Genomic DNA, 22,624 nt, shown 5'->3' with positions numbered 1-22,624 from the left:
ATCCAACCAGGCCTTGAACACCTCCAGGCAGGAGGCATCCACAACCTCCCTGGGCAACCTGTTCCAGACTCTCACCACTGCTGAAGAACTTCTTCCTCCTAACCCTGCTCTGCCTCAGCTTCAATCCAGTCCCCCTTGGCCTGTCTCCAGACACCCTGATGAAAAGTCCCTCTGCAGCCTTCCTGTAGGATCCCTTCAGCTACTGGAACCGTGAGCCATTGATATCACAGCCCCACCACTGCTGTGTTATTCAGAAGGAAAGCAGCCTCACAAACCACCACCTATTGCATGCAAGTAGCAAATTCACAGGAGTCAAAACATTTGAAGTACCAGGAAGCATATTTTGGTTGCTTCATCCAAACCCTCGAGAGGATCAAGTTTGTTCTGCTCTGGATCAGCAGGACCAATAACAGGTTGCTCCACATCTTGATCTTGCTCTCTTTCTTCCAGCTCAGTGTCCTCACGTTCAGCCAGGGAGCTGATCTCTTTCTTTGAGGAATACAACATGATTGACAAGATCTGCAGAGAGAAGAGGCAGCACATGGTGAGGCAGCTGGGGGCTATTTCTGGATCTGGAATCTGCATTTGCTAAGAACATTTTAAGACTTGGACAGGGCTATCCCACATCCTCTGTTCAGGTCTGGGCACCACAGTGTAAGAAACACATTGAGGGGCTGGAGGGTGTCCAGAGAAGAGCAGTGAGGCTGGTTAGGGGTCTGGAGGACATCATATGAGGAGCAGCTGAGAGAGCTGGGGGTGTTCAGTCTGGAGAAGAGGAGACTGAGGGGAGACCTCATTGCTCTCAACAGCCTCCTGAAAGGAGGCTGGAGCCAGGTCAGGGCTGGGCTCTGCTCCCAAGTGAGCAGCAATAGGATGAGAGGAAATATCCTGAAGTTGTGTCAGGGGAGGGTTAGGTTGGAGATGAGGAAGAATTTCCTTGCTGCAGGAGTGGTCAGGGACTGGCACAGGCTGCCCAGGGAAGTGGTGGAGTGCCCATCCCTGGAGGTGTTCAAGAAGCTGTAGATGTGATGCTTCAGGACATGGTTTAGTGGTCATGCTAGCAAGGTTACAGCTGGACTCAATGATCCTAGGGTCTTTTCCAACCTTTATGATTCTGTGATCCTGCAGCATTTTTAACCAACCACTTGGGGCATTCTCCAAGGAATGCCAAGGCTTTACTCTTTCCCTGTCTCACTTCACAGATTGCATCAGGTTGGAAGGGACCCTCCAAGGTCATCTTGCCCAACCCCCTTGCAGTCAGCAGGGACATCTTCAACTAGGTCAGGTTGCTCCAGGCCTCGTCAAGTTCTACCACCCCAAGTATGGTTTGCCACCACTCAGCTATGATCTGAGCCACACTTGCCCTCCAGCACTTCAGACACCTACAGAGAGGCCATGCCCACGTGTGCATCCATCTCCCTACACTGCAGGTCAGCACTACCTTGTTGATGTGAACAATGCAAGTGATGCTCTCCTTCAAGGGTAGTGTGGTGGCTTTTAAACTCAAGAACAGAATTTTCAAGGACAGTCCAAATGAAACTCCTAAAGGCCTCTGAGCAGGAGGCTAATGCCTCATCTTTCAAATTTCTTTCAAATGCAGTCAGGTTAATAAGGAACTGTTGGAATGGGTCCAGAGGAGGCCAGAAAGATGATCAGAGGGCTGGAGAACCTCCCCTATGAGCAGGCTGAGACAGTCAGAGCTGTTCAGCCTGGAGAAGAGAAGGCTCCAGGGAGACCTCAGAGCAGCCTTCCAGTTCCTGAAGTGCTCCAGGAGAGCTGGGGAGGGACTTGGGACAAGGGCTGGGAGGGACAGGATGAGAGATAATGGCTTTGAGCTGGAAGGGGGGAGATTGAGATTGGAGATGAGGAAGAGATTCTTAAGAGTGAATGTGGGGAGACACTAGAACAGGTTGCCCAGGAAGGTTGTGGATGTCCCCTGCCTGGAGGTGCTCCAGGCCAGGCTGGAGGAGGCCTGGGCTGGTGGGAGGTGTCCCTGCCCATGGCAGGGGGTTGGAGCTGGGTGATCTTGAAGGTCCCTTGCAGCCCAAACCATTCTGTGTTCTGTGATGATGGCCAGAGGAAGGCAGGGGCAGGATGCATTAGATGCAGGGATTCATTAGAAATCCTCTTGAGACTTCCTTCACAGAAGGGCAGTGCAGTGCCATTACCTTCCATGCCACTGTGTCAAGCCTGACAGAACTCTTCTTACCTCCAGGTCTCTCAGAAGCCAGGTCTTGCTGAAGCCAGTTCCTTTGCTACATTTCTTGACTAGAAGCTTGAGTAAACCAGACTGGAGAAAGGCAGCTTGGACCTCCTTAAAGCCATGAATCTACAGACAGAGACAGACACACAAATGAACAGGGAACACTGTATCACATGGCCTCAGATCAATTATGTTGACAATCTTCTCCTTTGCCTAAGCCCCCTCAAAATACAAATCCCCATTTCAGTTACCTTAGGAGCCCCATCTCTGACATACACCTAGCAGTACCTGGGCATCTGTTTTGCTCTGACAGTTGAGGGAAGCCCAGGTCCCCTCTTCCAGTCTTTCAGGAGTAAAAGCAAGGCCAAGGGAACTTTACCCTGGGAAGGGTTATCCCTGGAAATTTCTTCTTCAGCCTTGCTGAATGGTCAGCCCTCAGACAGCAAAAGTAATTCAGCTCCCACCATGGCCTCACAAATGCTCTTTAAAGCTTAGAAATATTTTCAGCCCCCTACAGAGAGGGACTAGAAGGAGCCAGTTATGAGAGGAACAGCTTTGTGTCAGCTTCCCAACTGGATCACCCAATACCCAGGGTCCTGCAGTGCAAGTGGAACATGAACTTCAAATTCTGGACTTGATCTACGGAGGTCCCTTCCAACCTCCAGCATTCCATAATTTATCCACAACATTCCATGTGTCAAAGATACCTTAAGTGTTCTGTAAAGCCCTTTTAGAGCCAGTGACAAGACCCAGGTGGCTTCCACTGCCTCAGCACAGCTGCTGTCCACGGTGGTCTGCAGAAGGTGCGTGGATATAAGAACAAAGTGCTGGAGGTATTGTCTGAGCTGGGTCTGGGGATCATTGCCTTCCTGGCCACACTTCTGAATCAACTGATAGTCCTTCACTGCAGGAGAGAAAACAGCATATGAGAGGCCCCCTCCCTGGAGATGTTCAAGGCCAGGCTGGATGTGGCTTTGAGCAACCTGGGCTGGTGGAAGGGGTCCCTGCTCACGGCAGGGGGTTGGAGCTGGATGAGCTTTGTGATCCCTTCCACCCCTGACAATTCTATGATTCTAAAGCTGAAAGCCTCCACTCTCAGAAATGCACCATGGTGAATGTGGAGCTTGGCCAACTTCAAACAAGGTGAAACACAAGCAAGAAAATTCCCTCAGGTGCAATGAACAGGGCCCAGGAGGCAGCATTCTGCTCTGGGCTTTTATTGCTGTTTTCTGGTGAGTCTTGTGCCATAAACCCTATTATTCTAAAATACCCAGACACATCTCTGGAGGAGAAGAGGGAAGAGAACCTCCCTTGCCCTGCTGGCCACTCTCTTCTTCATGCACCCCAGGACACCATTGGCTTCCTTGGCCATGAGGGCACATGGCTAGCTCACAGGTAACTTCCTGTCCCCCAGGAACATGCACCCCCAGGGTGCTTCTCTGTGCAGCTGTTTCCCTGCTGGTCCCCTGCTGCAGGAGGTTGCTCCTCCCCAGGGCCGGGACCCTGCACTTGCCCTTGGTGACCTTCATGAGGTTTCCCCTGCCCAGCTCCGCAGCCTGGCCAGGCCCCAGAGGTGCTCATGCATCCCTAGCAACACTTCAGGAAGTGCTCTGCTCCTCTGACAAACACAGACTTCACAGCACCTGTTTTTCTCTTCCTGGTTTTGATGTCCACCACCACTGCCCTGTTCTTCTCGGTGAAGTGCTTGAGGATGATGACGCCGTGCGGCTCGTTGGCGTTGTCCACGTACACGCAGCGCGTCCCCATGCACAGCACCTGCAACCGCAGCCCGCGCCTGCTAGGACCTGGGAGAGCTCTTGGCAGGCACACAGACACCTCTGACAAGGCTTACATTTGCTTCTGTTGGGGGGGCCATTCTTAGCTGAACAATCTGCTCACTGCCAGGCATTTGCTGACCCTCAGGCCCTGGCAGCTCACTTCTGCTACAAACAATCCCAGCCATGAGAGAGAGAAGTGAGAGCAGCAGGGCAGGGAGGGGATTCTGTCCCTCTGCTCTGCCGACACCCTACTGGGAGCCCTGTGTCCATTTCTGGTGTCTCCAACAGAGAAGGACATAGGACTGCAGGAGAAGGTCCAGAGGAGGCCAAAAAAAGATCAGAGGGCTGCAGAACCTCTCCTGTGGGGACAGGCTGAGAGAGCTGGGGCTGTTCAGCCTGGAGAAGAGAAGCCTCCAGGGAGACCTTAGAGCAGCCTTCCAGCACCTGAAGGGGCTACAGGAGAGCTGGGGAGGGACTTGTGAGAAGGGCTGGGAGTGCCAGGATGAGGAACAATGACCTTGAGCTGGGAGAGGAGAGATTGAGGCTGGAGATAAGGAAGAAATTCTCGAGGGTGAGGGTGGGGAGACTCTGGCACAGGTTGCCCAGGGAGGCTGTGGCTGCCTCCTGCCTGGACGTGTTGAAGGCCAGGCTGGATGAGGCCTTGAGCAACCTGTGGTGGTGGGAGGTGTCCTGTCCATGGCAGGGGGCTGGAACTGGATGAGCTTTGTGGTCCCTTCCAGCCCAACCCATTGTAGGATTCTATGAATCTATGAACAGCCAACGGCATTCTACATAGGCAATGTGTCCATTAGGACTACCAAGACTGAGCTTGGATTGTTTTGCAGGTAGAAGCTGCTCCTTTTGATACTCAGATGCTCTCAACTGTTTTTTTCATGATAGTTCTAAGCAGCACTGGAAGAGCTGCAAGGCACAACCAGCTACAGCCTCCCTCATGATAGCTGAGTGTGCCAGTGGGGAGATGTGAACTCCAACACCACCGGCTTCAGACAGCTTCGAGCCATGCTCCCGGGGACCAAACCCAAACTCTACAAACAGACACCTCAAAGCTCTGACCAATTTAATTTCCTTGAGTATCCCTAGACCACTCACCTCAGGGAAGCCCACCAGCACCAGCAGAGTGAAGATGTTGGTGTGCTTGAGCTGGAAGGGCAGCTGCCGGACGCAGTGCTCGGTGAAGGCGGCGATCACCTCGTGCCACTGTGCGCAGGCGTTCAGCGCCCGCAGGATGTCTGCCATGGAGCTGGCCCAGTCCAGGCCCACCCGGCTGCAGACAACAGCAGGCTGTGTTAGGAAGGCTGACAGACAGAATGGACTTGCAGTCCCAAATCAGTGTGCCTGGAAACTGTCACCTTTCACTCCTAAATCTACTTCAGGGCTCAGCGTTTTCCCTTTGCCCCTCAGGAGCTGCTCTATTGCTCACCTCCTACCTGCTCTCCCTCACTGTCTGCAGGTGGCACCAAGCTGGGTGACTGTGCCCATCTGCTAGAGGGTAGGAAGCTTCACAGTGAGATCTGGACAGGTAAGACTTGTGAGGCAAGGCTCATGGGTGAAGTTCAACAAGGCTAAGCACCAGGTCCTGCACCTGGGTGACAACAACCCCATGGGGAGCTACAGGCTTGGGGATATGTGGATGGCAGGCTGCAACCTGGAGAGGGACCTGGGGGTGTTGGTTGACAGTCAACTGAACATGAGCTAGCAGTGCTCAGGTGGCCAAGAAAGCCAATGGCATCCTGGCTTGGAAACAGGGTGGCCAGCAGGGACAGGGAGTGCTGTGTTCAGCACTGCTGAGGCCACACCTTGAGTGTTTGTGTTCAGCTCTGGGCCCTTCACTCCAGGAATGACATTGAGGAGGCTGGAGAAGGGGCTGGAGCACCTGGGCTAGGAGGAGGGGCTGAGGGAGCTGGGGGTGTTCAGGCTGGAGAAGAGGAGGCTGAGGAGAGACCTCATTGCTCCCCTGAAGGGAGACTGCAGTGAGGAGGGAGCAGCCTCTTCTCCCTGGTGGCAAGTGACAGGAGCAGAGGAAATGGCTCCAAGCTGCACCAGGGGAGGCTCAGGCTGGAGCTCAGGAAATATTTCTGCCCTGGAAGGGCTCTCAGCCATTGGGAGAGGCTGCCCAGGGCAGTGCTGCAGTCACCATCCCTGAAGGTGTTTAAGAAGTGTGTGGGCCTGGTGCTTAGGGACATGGTTTAGTGCTGAGCCTGCAGTGCTAGGTCAAAGCTTGAACTGGATGAGCTTGGAGGTCTCTTCCAACCAGATCTGTGATTCTGTGACTACACAAATAATAACCTAGAGAGATTGGCCTCCTTGCTCTAAAGTCTTTGAGAAAATCTTCTCCCTCACTCACCCTCTGGATATTCTGCCTTTAAATGTCATAGATTTTATTTGGTTTTGAACCTGTGAGGCACAGCTGCAGTGCAAGGTACCCTGGGCATATTTAACAGCCATGACATTCATCTTAGAATGCTTGGGATCAACCTGGGACATCTGCCCTGCCCCTCCTTGCTGTTTCCAGGACAGTTTTACCATACAAAAAACTCTCTGCTACTCTTCCAGAAAAGGTCTAGATCCAGAACTCAGCACTGATTACCACAGGACACACTGCCCTCCTCTGCCACCACACAAGAGATGTGGAACTCAATGGGAGAGAGTTCATGTCACACCAGAAACTCAGGGCTCTAGGCTGGGTTCTCTCTAAGTTTCCAAACTTCTTCCACCCTAACATGCTCTGGAGGTAAGCACAGGAAGTGAAGCCACTCAGCAGGCAGCCTTCTTTTGGAGGGCAGTTAAGAGATTCTCACTGTGACAAGGGCTGCAGAGCATGATCAGGGTAGAGGTTGAATCAATTTTCTATCAAAAAGTCTCCATGCATGGGGCAAACATGAAACAAAATGAGAGTCATCAGGGAAGAGCTAAGGGGTTAAAGAGAGGAAGCACCTGTCCAAACACACAGCCCCCAGGCTGAACAGAAGGTGAGTGGTTTTCCAGCCCTCTGGCACTGCAGATCCATCTCCTGCAGCAAACAGATTATGCTTGGCTGAGAGGACTTCAGCCACTGCAGCATCCACTTCTGCAGGCTTCAGGCGCAGGATGAGCTGCCCCAGCAGGCCCAGTGTTAAATGGTAAGTTTCATTTAGGTGGCCAGCATTTGAGATGACCACCTGGAACATCAGTGGAAGGATCTGTTCCAGGTTGATCAAAGACATTGTAGAGCCCTATAGAAAAAGAAAATCTCTGTAAGGCAGGGCAGGGAAAGCAGGGGCTGAGGCCAAGTGCAAGCACACACAAAGCTTCTGCCGTGATGGGACCACAGGAAATGAGAGCCTGGGACCCTGCTTCAGTGGCCAAGCTGTTAAGCTGACCTGACACAAACCTAAGCTGATGATTTATACTGTGTTGAACAGTTCAGACAGACTGCTTCACAGGGAAATTGAAACTCCCTTCCCTCTCCCCCTGCCCAGAAACAAGCCCTCACATCCCCCAGCCATGTGAAATGTCTTTAAGACTTCCCAACTGTGTATTGCATAACCTGTAAGCAACAAGAACCATTCTCCCACAGTTAACTGGCTGTGGATTCATTCATGTTATCTGTGACACCTAGAGAGTGACCCAGACTGAAGGCAAAACGAACTAACTGATTTGAAAGGTGGTAACATAGCTGCCAGGAGTCCCAGGATCCTCTTCTGAGAGCACTCAGCAAAAACTTGTTCTTGGCTAGGTAGTAAAAGCTTCTCTGCTTGCTTCTGGGTGGAATCCTCAAAGAGGCAGTCATCTGCTTTGGAAATTCAAACAAAAGGAGAGAGTCCCTCAGATGCCATTAAAAATAAAAGAAGTGACAGCAAGTCCTGGTAGAAGATGATAAAAATGGAGAAAGATTTACAGCTCTAATAAAAGAGAGGAAGGAAAGCGGCAGTGACAGATCCATCTCACCAGCTCTACAGCAGCAGAGTCACTTCTGGTGCCAAGTGAGAAAGAGTATTGTGTTAGACCAAGAGGAGCCAATCTCCATCCATGGATACACCTCAGGGGAACTCATGGAGTGGTTTGCGTTGGAAGGGACCTTGAAGACCATCCAATTCCAACCCCCTGCCATGGGCAGGGACACCTCCCACCAGCACAGGCTGCTCAAGGCCTCATCCAGCCTGGCCCTGAGCACCTCCAGGCAGGAGGCAGCCACAGCCTCCCTGGGCAGCCTGTGCCAGGCTCTCCCCAGCCTCACTCCATAGAATTTCTTCCTCATCTCCAGTCTCAGTCTCCCCTCTCTCAGCTCAAAGCCATTGTCTCTCATCCTGGCACTCCCAGCCCTTGTCAGCAGTGCCTCCCCAGCTCTCCTGGAGCCCCTTCAGGTACTGGAAGGCTGCTCTGAGGTCTCCCTGGCTGAAGAGCCCCAGCTCTCCCAGCCTGTCCCCGTAGAGAATTCCACTCCCATTTGTAGAACACTTGAAACCAGCTACAAGGCAGCAGCTGTTCAAAGCAGTATCTGAGGCAGGATTCTACAAAGCAAAGCAAAGGGTTCATTTGGATTCAAAACATTTCCAAAAGGGAAAAAATGGCTTAGGAGAAACACCACAGCTGTCTGCTTGGCATGTGAATGGAGATCTGTGTGACAGGGAAAAGGAGAAATGACTTTTACCTGTTGGAGCAGCAGCAGCCACAGCCATGCCTGACTCTGGGCTCAGAGCAGCTTTCTTTGCACAGACAGCTTTGCTTTCACTTCCTTGGTTTTCTACTTTATCTCCTGCAGGAGACTGGATTTCAGTTTGAGTATCTCCTCTCACCTGAAAATAGAACAAAGGCAACAAAGATTAAAACAATGCTGAGTATCTGCAGAAACCACCACAGAAAGAAGCAACCATTCATCTGCACCAGACATGTTCTGCCTCCAATAGCACAGCATCACAGAATGGGTTGGGTTGGAAAGGACCTTAAAAGCTCATCCAGTGCCAACCCCCTGCCATGGGCAGGGACACCTCCCACCAGCCCAGGCTGCTGAAGGCCTCATCCAACTTGGTTTTGAAAACTTCCACAGCTGCAGCCTCCACAGCTTCCTATCAAAGCCATTTACTGGGTAAGAACTTCCTGCTCTGTCCATGTCCCAAACTCCCTCCCAGTGAAAGGGATTTTGCTGCTGTGCTCCTGCCTCAGTGCACAAATGCATTTCACCAGAAGAGTTTCATACAGTGCAGGAAACTTTCTTCTACCCAAAGTGTGCTCTCAAGAAGGGGAAATCACAGGCCTTTCAGATAAAAGAAGCAATCTTTGTCCCTTCCTTCAGGGCTTTCACACTGCAGCTGTCAGCACACACTGCCTGTGGCTCTTATCAGCTGCACCCAAAACATGAACCAGCTAACAGCTGGGCCCTTGCCCCCCAACTCCTACCTACAAATGAAATCATCACAGAACCATGAAGGTTAGAACAGACCTTCAAGATCACTGAGTCAAACCATAACTTAACTCCCATAAGCACTAAACCATGCCCTCAAGCACCATGTCTGCAGGCTCTTGAACAGCTCCAGGGCTGGGGACTCCACCACCTCCCTGGGCAGCTTGTGCCTATCCCTGACCACTCCTGCAGGACAGAAATTGTTCATGACATCCAAGCTAAAGCTCCCCCTTACTTATCCCATTTTCTCACATCCCATTGCTAGTCACTTGGGAGAACAGAATTGCTTTCCACTCTTCCAGCTACACATGCAGAACAGGATGGGGAAGCTTTGAAGATCACTCAGTCAGCAGGGGTCCTGTAGGTGACAGCACTTACACTGCAACACAGCAAAGAGCCTGTGCTGGGTTTCTCCTCTTGCCCCTTCACTGCTTTATCACCAGCAGGACTTTTTGGAGCAGCGTCCGTGGGAGGACTGACTGAAACAGTGTCATTGTCAGAGAAGGATTCACCTTCTGGTAGCATGCAGAGGAGAGCTAAATTCTTCACACCTGAAAGTAAGAGAGTCACAAAAGCTGTGGAGTGCTGAGAGAGGGCAAAAAGCAGAGCTGGAGAGTTTGAAAAGAGAACTGAAAACTTCCCTCACACCTCTGAGTACCAGCTCCAGAAAAAGATTCACAGATTCATAGAACAGTTTGGGCTGGAAAGGACCTTGAAGATCTTCCAGTTCCAGCCCCCCTGCCATGGCCAGGGACACCTCCCACCAGCACAGGCTGCTCAAGGCCTCATCCAGCCTGGCCTTGAATACCTCCAGGCAGGAGGCAGCCACAGCCTCCCTGGGCAACCTGTGCCAGAGTCTCCCCAGCCTCACTCTCAAGGATTCCTTCCTCATCTCCAGTCTCAGTCTCCTCTCTCTCAGCTCAAAGCCATTGTTCCTCATCCTGGCACTCCCAGCCCTTGTCACAAGTCCCTCCCCAGCTCTCCTGGAGCCCCTGCAGGTACTGAAGGCTGCTCTGAGGTCTCCCTGCAGCCTTCTCTTCTCCAGGCTGAACAGCTCCAGCTCTCCCAGCCTGTCCCCATAGAGGAGGCTCTCCAGCCTCTGATCACCTTCATGGTCTCCACTAGACCTGCTCCAGCAGCTCCATGTCCTTGTGCTGAGGGCACCAGAGCTGGAGGCAGTGCTGCAGGTGGGGTTTCAGCAGAGCAGAGGGGCAGCTGAATCCCCTCCCTGTGCTGCTGCTCTCCCTGATTTGGATGCAGCCCAGCACTCAGCTGCCTGTTGGGCTGCCAGGGACCAGTGCTGGCTCCCAGGCAGTTTGTCACCAACTGACAGCCCCAAGGCCTTCTCCTGCAGGCTGCTCTCCAGCCATTCCTCACCCAGCCTGGATTTGTGCTTGGGATTGCCCCAGCCCAGGTTCAGGACCTTGCACTTGACCCTATTGAACTTCATGAGGTTGGTTTCAGCCACCTCTGCAGCCTGTCCATGTCCCTTTGGATGGATCCCTTCCTTCCAGTGGCTCAACCAGACCACACAGCTTGGGGTCATCTGCAAGCTTGCTGATGTCCCCTGTCATGTTAATTCTGTAACTCCATTACCTACCAGAAACATTTCCCACCTCACAAAGCTACCTCCAGGGTAGAAGTCTGAACAAAGAGTTAGAGACACCTGCCAGGAGTTTAAATTATGAAGAGTAAATGAAATTTGTCTTAGCTTCTAACCTTCTGACCAGATAAATGTACCCAAAGAGCTGAGGTGCTGAGCATGCTTCCCAGCTCCATCAGAGCTGCTCAACAAAACTGTCAGTGAAGGGACTGACAGGAACTGACAGTGAAGGAACCTGGGTCTAGAAGTTTTGATTCCCTCAGCACAGCTCTCTGTTGTAACACCTCCTTTTCTGTAGGGGGTACACATAAATCAGAATGGTTTGGGGTGGAAGGGTCCTCCAAAGGCTCTCCAGTCCAACCCCTCGCAGTTAGCAGCAACATCCTCCGCTGGATCAGGTTGCTCAGAGTCTTGTCCAGCCTCAACCACCTCCCTGGACAACCTGTTGCAGTGTTTCTGCAGCCTCATGGTGCAGAACTTGCTCCTCACATCCAATCTCAATCTGCTCTGCTCTCATTTCAAACCATTGCCCCTGGTTCTATCACTAAAGGCCTTTGGGAAATAGTCCCTCTGCAGCCTTCTTGTAGCCCCTTCAGGTACTTGAAGCCTGCTCTCCCTGGAGCCTTCTCTTCTCCAGGCTGAACAACCCCAGCTCCCTCAGCCTGTCCTCCTTTCCAGACAGACAGACAGACATCACCCCCAGAAACTTCGCCCTAGTTATAATACAGTATAAATAATTCCTTCCAACAGATGCAGAACACAAAACTCTCCAACATTTCCCACCAACTTATTTGCTTCCTTCAAGTCCTTCAGGTGTCAGCAACATGTCAGTAACAGGACATGAGGCTGTACTGACTGAAGCCTTTACAACATCCAAGATGGAAAAACACCCAACCACCCAAGAGCTGCCAAGCTGACTGCAGTATTTACGTAAGCAGAGATTCATTGTCTCAGAACCACCTTTCTCACGTTCTGGCGACCCTGAGCACCACTTGCTCTGCTTCAGCTCTCTCCATAAACAGCTCGGTGAAGGACACAGCAGCTTCCCCTTTCCTTGGGAAGCCTCCCGGGGAGCCAGCCCAGGCCCAAGCCATTGTTTTGGGAAGGAGAAGCCGACTCACCTTTTCCATGCTGTGCTTTCATCAGGCAGTCTCCAATGAGCTGTATGCACTGGTGCTGCAGAACCCTGGCGTGGGCGAGGAGCTGCGGCTGGAGCCTCTCCCCATCGGCCTGCTCAGCGGCGGCCAGGTCCGCGCTGTAGAGCGTGAGGGCCGCGAAGAGCAGCCAGGAGTAGTTGTGCAGGTAGGGCTGGATGAGGCGCTGCCGGTCGCTGATGCGGATGGTCACCATGGGGTACACGGTGATGCTGTGCGTAGGCAGGTGGCTGAAAGACAGAGGGAGACGGTCCAGACCCGCGGCCGCTCTCCTGCTAACACGCAGACCCTCGCAGGACACCAGGCAAACCCCAGCACACCCCAGAGGCTCCAGCTGGGGCCCTTCAAATGCTGGAAGCTAACCTGACAGGACTGGAGCAAACAGCCTCAAGTTGCCCCAGGGAAGGTTGAGGGTGGACATGGGGAACAATTTCCTCCTCACAATGTTTTTCAAGGCCTGGCCCAGGCTGCCCAGGCCACCCCATCCCTGAAAGGGTTTCAAAGCTGGGGGCAAGAGTTGATCTGCTGGAGGGCAGAGAGGCTCTGCAGAGGGACCTCGACAGGCTGGCCAGATGGGCAGAATCCAATGGCATGAGATTGAACACATCCAAGTGCCAGGTTCTGCACATTGGCCACAACAACCCCATGCAGTGCTACAGGCTGGGGTCAGAGTGGCTAGAGAGCAGCCAGGCAGAGAGGGACCTGGGGGTGCTGGTTGATGGTAGGATGAACATGAGCCTGCAGTGTGCCCAGGCAGCCAAGAGGGCCAATGGCATCCTGGCCTGCATCAGGAACAGTGTGGCCAGCAGGAGCAGGGAGGTCATTCTGCCCCTGTACACTGCACTGGTTAGGCCACACCTCGAGTACTGTGTCCAGTTCTGGGTCCCTCAGTTTAGGAAGGAGGTTGACTTGCTGGAACGAGTCCAGAGAAGAGCAACAAAGTTGGTGAGGGGCTTGGAACACAGCCCTGTGAGGAGAGGCTGAGGGAGCTGGGGTTGCTTAGCCCGGAGAAGAGGAGACTCAGGGGTGACCTTATCACTCTCTACAACTACCTGAAGGGAAGTTGTAGACAGGCTGATGATGGTCTCTTCTCCCAGGCAGCCAGTACCAGAACAAGAGGACACAGTCTCAGGCTGCGCCAGGGGAGGTTCAGGTTGGATGTTAGGAAGAAGTTCTACCCAGAGAGAGTGATTGCCCATTGGAATGGGCTGCCCAGGGAGGTGGTGGAGTCGCCGTCATTGAAGGTGTTCAGAAGGAGACTTGCTGGGGTGCTTGGTGCCATGGGTTAGCTGTTTGGGTGGGTTGGATTGGTTGATGGGTTGGACACAATGATCTTGAAGGTCTCTTCCAACCTGGTTTGGTTTATTCTAATAAAGAGATGGGGTACTGAGGACCATGGTTTGTTGCTGGGTTAGTAGCTGGACTTAATGTTAAAGATCTCTTCCAAGCCAAAGGATTCCATGACCCTGTGAGTCAGCAGTGCTTGTTTAACACAGCCTGAAACATCACAGGAGTTCCTGAGCTCAGGATGGACGTTTTAAGAACTCCGGTGGCAAAGATCTTCCTTTTCTACCCACAGCACCATTTCTTCTAGCACTCAGGGAGGCTAACTCTTCTCTGCAGCCTTCCCAGCCATGGCTAGAGCCCCAGAGCTGCTGAAGTCACCTCAGAGTCTGGGGTAGGTTTTCAAACTGCAGAAATTTCTGCTGAACCTATAGACCTGCTCTGCCTCCCCATAGGCCACCAACTAGACAGCCTGATGTCAGATGCAGCCTTATAGGAAGCAATACAGAATCAGAGGATCACAGAATGGTTTGGGTTGGAAAGGACCTTAAAGCTCATCCAGTTCTAACCCCCCTCCCACGGGCAGGGATACCTCCACTACACCCAGTTGCTCAAAGCCTCATCCAGCCTGGCCTGGAACACTTCCATGGATGGAGCATCAACGACTTCCCTTGGCAACCTGTTCCAGTGGCTCACCACCCTCAGAGTAAAAAGGTTGATTGGAAAGGAGAAAGATTTTAGGACTTCTTTCCCAGTTTTGTTCTTGATCAGCACTATTTTAATATTTTCTCACCACAGTAGTTCAGGTTGGAAATAACCTTTGAAATGATTAAGTTCAACTACTAACCCAGCACTGCCAGTCCCACCGCTAAACCATGGCCCTCACTGCATCTACACATCTACATCATCTACACAGCTTTTAAATACCCCCAGGCATGGTGACTCAGCCATGTGTGTGCAGTGACATCCTTTGCTGCCATGCAGACTGTCAGACTACAGGTTTTGGTCATTTATCACAGACAGGAAGACAAAGTAGGTAGAAATTCATAGACTCCTAGACTGGGTTGGTTGGAAAGGACCTTAAAGATCATTCAGTTCCAACCCCCTGCCATGGGCAGGGACACCTCCCACCAGCACAGGCTGCTCAGGGCCTCATCCAGCCTGGCCTTGAATACCTCTAGGCAGGGGACATCCACAGCCTCTCTGGGTAACCTGTACCAGGCTCTCCCTACCCTCACTGGAAAGATTTTCTTCCTCATCTGCAGTCTCCATCTCCCCTTTCCCAGCTCAAAGCCACTGTCCCTCGTCCTAGCACTAGAAGCCCTTCTGTGTAATGTGCAGAACCTCCACGCTCAAGACTAAAGCCAGCAAGTGTCTGGAACATGAGGGTGGCTGATTTGACTCAGCTGCTAGCCATCACTTTCCTGCCAAGGGATGTGGGGGACCAGCTCCCCTTCCAGTACCTGTCAGAGTATTTCTTTGCCGAGTAGCATCCATAGCAGAGGTCGAAGTCATCGCACACATTGCAGTTCATCCTCCGGCCTATGATAACTCCTTGGCAGTGGTCACAGGCATACTCCATGTTAACCATTTCATGGTCATCCTCGTGGCCTTCAGGTTTAACCCCACCTGTAAAGAAATGTGTTCAGGTTTCCTTGTCAAGCTGTTTTGATCCAGGGCCTTTCGTAGTCTCCAGCTCATGTTCAGAATGGAAAATCAGCATTTCTAAAGCACCCAGAAGGAAGTATTGCCCTTTATTTTGTTGTCTAATTTAAAAGACAATCTTCTTTGCCCTTAAGCAGGAGGTTTGGAGGGTTTTTAAATGGTTCTTACCAAGGAAGCAAGTTTTACACAGATCCATGTCGTTGCACTGCAGGCAGCGGTAGCGGTGCCACGGCGCGATCTCATCACAGCCATCACAGGAGATGTCCACGTTCAGCAGATCACAGTACCGAGCAACAAACATGTGCATCTGGAGCAGGAGAGACACTGCTGACCCCCCTGACTGCCTTCTGACTGAAAAAGCTCTTTTTAGACACAAAGCAGAACATTTCCCCCGCACCAAAAGGAGCTTTTCAGCGTTTCAGGCTTCTGAAGGCCTACTGGGATCCAGGGATCCTGCTCATGAGAAATCAGCTGAAGCCTTCCTGTCTCCCTTTGTAGGCCTTCAGAAGTCCTATTTACCCCTCTTGCAGATAAATAAGCAAATCATGAGGTCACCTTTCTCTGCTTCTCTGGGTCAGCTTGAGCTATCTTTTCATACCAGGTCTCAAACATCACATCCTGACATTCATCCATCCACTCACAGTTTTGCTTGTAGTCAGCAATTTCATCTTCTTCACTCCACTGACTAAAAGAAAAAGAAGCTCTCACAATTAAGTTTGAATGCACTCAGGCTTCCCTCTAATGTAATTTGGGATACTTTTCTTGGCTTTTTGACAGAACAAAGTGCTCTAACATGTCCATAAAAAACAGAAGTGTGAAACTCTGGTTGGCTTGGGTAACAAATGACCATGCAGACACCTGCCCCTTGCCGCTGGGACAAGCTCAAGACACAAGGGGACCAGAATGCAAAAGCAGAGAAATCTCCACTTCCAAACCTGCTTTTGGTACTGTTAGCAGAGCAGGTGGGACACTAAAAGCTTTTTGGCTCATGACCATAGAGCTGCCTTCCTATACCTGAAGGGATCCTACAGGAAGGCTGGGGAGGGACTTTTCGTGAGGGTGTCTAGAGACAGGACAAGGGGGAATGGTTTGGAACTGAGGGAGAGCAGGGTTAGACTGGAGCTGAGGAAGTTCTTCAGTGTGAAAGTGGAATGGGTTAGCCAGAGTGGCTGTGGATGCCTCCTCCCTGCAGGTATTCAAGGCCAGGTTGGATGAGGCCTTGGGCAACCTGGGCTAGCATGGCAGGGAAGTTGAGTGGATGATGTGTGAGGTCTCTTCCAATCTGAGCCATTCTGTGATTCATAGGAAGTTCAGCTGCTCTAAACCTGCACCATGCAGGTGTTAGCATTCGGTATCCATCCAGACAAGGAACAGCATTATCTGCATCCTGCTCCAATGCTGCACAAGTCAGGTGTTCCAGCAATGATCAGGCTCAAGATACCATTCCAATAACTTTTTGCACAGGTAATGCTGGAAAAAAAGGCCCAAACACTTCAGTGAAAGCCTTGGGCCAAAACCAGGTCACACTAATTAGTAGCACTTCTACTGCTTGCTTCAGCTCAAAGCTCAGGAGCCCTTCGTGGTCAAAAACGCTGCTAAGAGCCCCAGGTGAAAGCTGCACTCTGCTGACTCACCAGATGACACTGTCATGAGTACTGATGTTCTCTTGTGAGGTAGCCATGAGAAGGTGTGGCAACTGAATCTCAACAAAGAAGGAAAGATCACTTGGTTCCCAACTCATATCCAAGAGGTGAAGCAGAGCTGTCTGCACACATGATAAGGCTGGAAGCAGAGATCTAAAGAAAAACACAAGACAATTTGACAGCTCTAACCTAGGACTGAAACAGCCCAGCTGGGGAGCAAGGGGCAGGCACTGCACACTCATTTCCAGGCTCTGCCCTGTGCCACGTTAACCATGCAGCAGAAACTCAGCTTTATGGATGCCTGAACTCCCACCATTTAGGAGGAAGATAGCCAAACCAATTTGCAATGAAGATGTTATCCTCTGTGGATCCTGTTACCTTCTGTTTAAGCACAAGCTTGAACAGAGCTTGTGCTGCAGCCTGAGCAGCAGCAAGAGGCTCTGCCTCTTCTCTGCAGCACATTTTCTTGTTCTCTTTGGAACCTTTGCCATGCTCAGTTGAAACTGGATAAAGGACTTGAAAGACATTACCAGGGAAACAGAAGGCCCAAATTCTCATTTCCTTAGGACACCTGGCTACAAAGCCCAACAACTCAAACCAGAGCATTACCAAAACATGAGCTCTGACAAAGTCCTGGTTGCAGGACTCTGGTATCTATTGTGGCCAAAGCATGCCACAGTAAGTCTGTTGTATCTGGGGAACAGGGATGGTGAGGAGCAGCTGAGGGGCCTGGGGCTGTTCAGCCTGGAGAAAAAGGAGGCTGAGATAAGGCCTCACTGCTCTCTACAGGTCCCTGAAAGGAGGTTGGAGCCAGGTGGGGGTTGGGCTCTTCTCCCAAGGAACAACAGATAGGTTGAGAGGAAGTGGTCTCAAGTTGCTCCAGGGGAGGTTCAGATTGAATATTGGAAGAAACTTCTTCACTGAGAGGGGTCTCAGAGCCTGGCACAGGCTGCCTAGGGAGGTGGCAGAATCCCCATCCCTGGAGGTGTTTCCAAGAAGCAGAGTTGTGGTGCTGAGGGCCATGGCTGCCTAGGCAGAATTAGAGAATGGTTGGACTGGATGAGCTCAAAGAGCTTTGCCAGCCAATAGGACTCTCTGATCCTACTCTGGGTTTGTGTGATCTTGTGTTCTACTGCTAAGCTTCAGAATCAATGCAGTGGCAGACCTGTAACTAACACAATGCAGTAAGTCAAGGTTTTAACAGTGATAAAAGCCTTCTGCTTTCCTGCATGCTATTAATACAGAGGTCCCTTGGCATTTTTCATCCCAAGATCAAGGCTCTTTACCCTGTCAAGAACACAAAGCAGAGTCACAGGTAATTAAACAATAAGTAACAAATGACATTGGAAGAGGAGAGGAAGGACAGAGGAGAATACCCTCGTAGGTGTCATGCAAGCAGTGCACTGTACCTGTCATTTATAGCACTAAATCCCTTCACAGAGTTCACCAGGAACAAAACCAGCTGGTAGTAGGACTCTCGAATCTCTTTGTGTAGCTCAGCCCCACAGCCTTCCAGGTTTCCAAAGTAGCTAGAAATGAAGGACTCAGGTTTAGTAGTTAGGAATCCACTGCCACATTTGTAGATAGCATGATTTGTGCACATTTTACAGACAGGATGTGGTCAAAATGCAGCCTGAAACTTTGACAGGAAAGGAATCCTTGATCAGGGGTCAGAAGTTACAGCAAAACAGGCAAAGAGACTATTCCATGGCACTGGTGATAGAACATTCCTTCAGATAATAAAGTGCTTCACAAATTCTCAATCAGATCTTAAAGGAAATCAGGTAAGATGAGCATAAAAACCTCTTGGGAAGTGAGAAGGCAGCCCACAGAGTTCAGACAGGACCTAATCAGACAAAATTCATGAGCCAGAACAGCACAGAGGAGCTCCTGCTTTGAGATGCTGCTTTCTAGTTGTGGTTCTTTCTAGCTGCACATCAAAATCCTTCCTTAGAACAACTGCACATGCACAGGATTGGTGTCCACATGCTGTGCTTGGTGTCCATGGGCATGGCCTTCACGTGGTACACAGCTAAGGGCACTGCAGAGCTCAGCTGGCACATCCCTCACTCTAAGCTTTGGGGCACCCACAGGAACGTTTCTCTTGGCAGGGATCACAGCCAGAGGTGGCAAGATTCATGAACAAGCAAATGCTTGATCAACAAGATGGAACATGCACCAGTATTGGAAGGTAGCTTTCCTGCCAGAGGGGGATTAGCTTGATTTAAACACTTGGGAGGTTTCAAAGAGGCAGAGATGTGGGACTGAGGGCCATGGGTTAGCCTTGGTAGAGTCAAAGAACTGCTGGGCTGGATGAGCTGAAAGGGCTTTTGCAAGCACAAGTCCTGAGTGACCAAGATGCAGTGAAGAGGCAGTGGCCAGTCAAATGGTTAGATCACTACAGCTTTACTGGACAAGAAGGAAACCAACCTAGAATTAGGCAGCAACTTAATCTAAAGCCTTAACTGAAGACTCTTTGTCTTCAGTCACCTGGTTGAACTGTAAAGGTGTTTCTAGATACCCAGGTTGTGATTCAACTGCATGATACCCCCAGCATGAACAGCTGCAAATCATTAACAATTGCTCTCAAATGAATGCATAGCAGCCTAAAAAAAACAGTCCTCAGGTTGTATTTTTATCATCCACATGGGGACTGTAAGAAAGTTGGGGACAGACTCTGGAGCAGGGCCTGTCGGCACAGGACAGTGGGAATGGTTTGAACTCAAAGAGGGAGATTGAGAGTGCAGAGAAGGGAGAAATGTTTGAGGGTAGGGAGAGACTGACCCAGGCTGCCCAGAGACGTGGCAGATGACCCATGGCTGGAATCTTGCAGGTCAGGTTGTTTGGGGCTGTGAGCAACCTGCTCTGGTGGGGGATGTCCCTGATAACTGCAGGGGTTGGACTGGGTGAGCTTTAAAGGTCCATTCCCACCCAGCCCAGTCTGGGATTCTATGACCGAAGACCATTAACTTTATGCTGTTTCCAATCTCTATGCCTGGAGGAACACAAGCCTGACACTTGAAATCACACAGCTGAGACATTACTTACTTTGTAAAATCTTTCTGACAGGCAAGGAGCTCCAGAAGGAAAAGCACACAGGGCGGATGGAAACAGTGGGGCTGCCCCAGCGAGCCCAGGCACCGGCGAGTTGTTCTGAGCACTTCCAGAATACTCTGCCCTTGGGATTTTCTCAAAGCAAGGACCCTTAAAACACTGAGAAGAAAACAAAACCAAACCACACACACACACACACAAACCCACAAACAAAAAACACAGTGCTTAAAAACAAAAGAACAAAAACCCCTCCACGAGGACTTCAAAACACAGTGCTTAAAACAACCCAAACAATTCACAGCTGCAGAGCTCATTCAGTGGTTCACCAAGGCTTTGCTGCCTGCATTTCCAACTCTGTTTCAGCAGTTGTGTACTGCAGGTGCAGGGAGAAAGCCAGCCTCAAGCAGAATGTAGCACTTCATGTCCAAGCTGCAGAGCCTAGAACAGGTGGTGAGGACTGGAAATCTCTCTCCTGACTTCCATTTTCAGAGCACCAGGAAGTTTAATGAGGGATGCAGCCACTCTGTGTTTGGTACCAAGGATTTCCACTTCTGCTAGACTATGCCTTGGCTGTTTGGAGAGAAGCAGCAAAATGCCTCTGCAAACAGATCCCAAGAAGCAAGACAAGAAACAGCCAAGGAATTGTTTTTCACATTCTGAAGTTTTGTGTGATAAAAGTGAACCAATCTGCAACCCACACACAGCTGTGAGTAACTGAAGCCTGGTACATAAACCTGACAAATATTGATGTACAAAACAGTTTTCATTGCCAAATTGCAGCTAAAGTTGCTTTGTTCCACCCTAAAAGGTCAGGCTTCTATATTTTAATGCATCCTGGGCTGCATCCAAAGGAGGGTGACTAGCAGGAGGATGGAGGTGATGCTCCTCCTCTACTCTGCTCTTGTCAGACACCGCCTGGAGTGAAGTGTCCAGTTCTGGGACCCCCAGCACAGAAAGGACATAGGACATTTGGAGAGGGTCCAGAGGAGGCCACCAAGATGATCAGAGGGCTGGAGAACCTCTCCTTTGGGGACAGGCTGGGAGAGCTGGGGCTGTTCAGCCTTCCAGTACCTGAAGGGGCTCCAGGAAAGCTGGGGAGGGACTTTGGGCAAGGGCTGGGAGTGACAGGATGAAGGGCCAATGGCTTTGAGCTGGGAGAGGGGAGATGGAGACTGCAGAGGAGGAAGAAATTCTTTCCAGTGAGGGTGGGGAGAGCCTGGCACAGGTTGTCCAGGGAGGCTGTGGATGCTCTCTCCTGGAGGTGTTGAAGGCCAGGCTGGATGAGGCCTTGAACAATCTGGGCTGGTGGAAGGTGTCCCTGCCCCTGGCAGGGTGTCAGAACTGGATGAAACCCAGTTGGAACCCAACTGATTTTCAATTTGCTCACCTTTCATGTGAGAGGGACTGATCCTTAATGAAGTCCAAGATGCTCTTCAGCATAGGATATTTCTCCTTCACAGTGGGCAGAGCTCTGGGCTCCTCCATGGATCTAAAGGACAGCAGCCTCAGTCTTCCACGGCTGAGCTGAGATTTTCGTGTGGGGGTGGAAGGAGGTGACGCCACATCTTCCTGCTGAGAAGCTGCATGCTCCACAGGCTTGCTATGAACAGCTTCCTCTGATGGGAGGGGGTCTGGAACTTGTTTTGTCTTCATGTCAGAGTGTGTCATTTGGCTGTCCTCTTTTGAAACAGGATGAGTGCCCCCGCTGGAAGACACTGAGTGTGCTGCCTGGAAGTCTGTGTCCACAAGGGACCCTTTCCTTCGGCACTTCTCAGTGACATCCTTTTGGATGTCATCAATACCTTGGGCTCCCAAACTGTCTGAGGCAGAATCTTTCGTCTTTGCTCTTACAGGCAGAAAATTCAGCAACAAAAGGCTCTTCTGCATGCAAAGTTTTGCTGCAACACAAGAGTTGGAGGAGTTAACATGATGACAATCAAAGACAAAACTTGTGAGCTTCAGCTTAGGCAGGCAGTGATTCCTCCTGTTTCCTCTGAGCTAAGCCACCTAACAAGTCCTGTTTTCCCAGCTCCATTGATCATGACACCATCAGGTGTCCATCAGGTACCATCAGGTACCAAAGTCTGGATTTCCAAATCCTAATTTGAACAACCCCTCTGAAGCAGAGAAGGCTCTGAGCAGTCACTGAGAACAACCAGCTGCTATTCTAACCTCTCTGAAGTGCAGCCATAAAGATCTGCAAGAATAAAGGAAGTTCAGAACCAGGTGACCAGGAGAGGTCGCTCCCTGCAGCAGTTTCTCATGTACTGCTTCTGCAAAGAACAGACCTCCTGGTAGCTCCTGGACTCTACACTGCTTTAGCTCTTAATTACAACAGTGGGGTTGGAAGGGACCTCCAGAGACTATCCAGTGCAACCCCCTGCTCCAGCAGGGCACCCCCAGCAGCTTGCCCAGGAGCACAATGCCCAGGGAGGTTTGGAAGCTCTCCAAAGAAGGAGAATCCACAACCCCTCTGGGCAGCCTGCCCCAGGCCTCCAGCACCCTCACACCAGACAAGCTTCTCCACCTGGTCAGATGGAACCTCCTGGGTTCCAGATTGTACTTCTTGTTCCTTGTCCCCTCTCAGCCTTCTCTTCTCCAGGCTAACCAGCCCCAGGTCCCACAGCCTTTCCTCACAAGAGAGATGTTCTGTTCCCTTAAGCATTCTTTAAGGCTCCCCTGGACTTTCTCCAGTAGTTGCCTCTCTCTTGAGCTGGTGAGCCCAGAGATGGACCCCATACTCTAGAAAAGGCCTCACTAGGGCAGAGTAGAGGGGCTAGAGAAGGGGCTCCCTTGATCTGTGGTCACGCTCCTACTGTACTGCAGGATACCATTGGCC

At 51.1% G+C, this 22,624-nt stretch overlaps 1 protein-coding gene across 4 annotated transcripts in view; it reads right to left on the bottom strand.

Moving 5' to 3' along the window:
* ZZEF1 (zinc finger ZZ-type and EF-hand domain containing 1) overlaps positions 1–22,624 on the bottom strand; it is a 91,322-nt gene that overhangs the window by 21,612 nt on the left and 47,086 nt on the right. For 3 of the 4 annotated variants that reach the window (XM_068165374.1, XM_068165377.1, XM_068165376.1), the window contains exons 29-45: positions 21,173–21,683; positions 19,780–19,944; positions 18,141–18,260; positions 16,723–16,884; positions 15,644–15,773; positions 15,257–15,395; positions 14,887–15,052; positions 12,107–12,369; positions 9,761–9,933; positions 8,633–8,777; positions 7,635–7,774; positions 6,937–7,214; positions 5,092–5,266; positions 3,847–3,979; positions 2,911–3,107; positions 2,210–2,329; positions 331–519 (exon numbers count right to left, since the gene is read on the bottom strand). In XM_068165374.1, coding sequence (XP_068021475.1) covers positions 331–519; positions 2,210–2,329; positions 2,911–3,107; positions 3,847–3,979; positions 5,092–5,266; positions 6,937–7,214; positions 7,635–7,774; positions 8,633–8,777; positions 9,761–9,933; positions 12,107–12,369; positions 14,887–15,052; positions 15,257–15,395; positions 15,644–15,773; positions 16,723–16,884; positions 18,141–18,260; positions 19,780–19,944; positions 21,173–21,683 — 3,206 coding nt within the window. The remainder of the gene's footprint in view (positions 1–330; positions 520–2,209; positions 2,330–2,910; positions 3,108–3,846; positions 3,980–5,091; positions 5,267–6,936; positions 7,215–7,634; positions 7,775–8,632; positions 8,778–9,760; positions 9,934–12,106; positions 12,370–14,886; positions 15,053–15,256; positions 15,396–15,643; positions 15,774–16,722; positions 16,885–18,140; positions 18,261–19,779; positions 19,945–21,172; positions 21,684–22,624) is intronic. The other variant, XM_068165375.1, reaches the window with a different exon arrangement.

This window comes from Melanerpes formicivorus, unplaced genomic scaffold, assembly GCF_026170545.1.
Source record: "Melanerpes formicivorus ecotype bairdi unplaced genomic scaffold, bMelFor1.0.p_v2 SCAF_88, whole genome shotgun sequence".
Lineage (NCBI taxonomy): Eukaryota > Metazoa > Chordata > Aves > Piciformes > Picidae > Melanerpes > Melanerpes formicivorus.
This window is presented reverse-complemented; position numbering and strand designations above follow the sequence as displayed.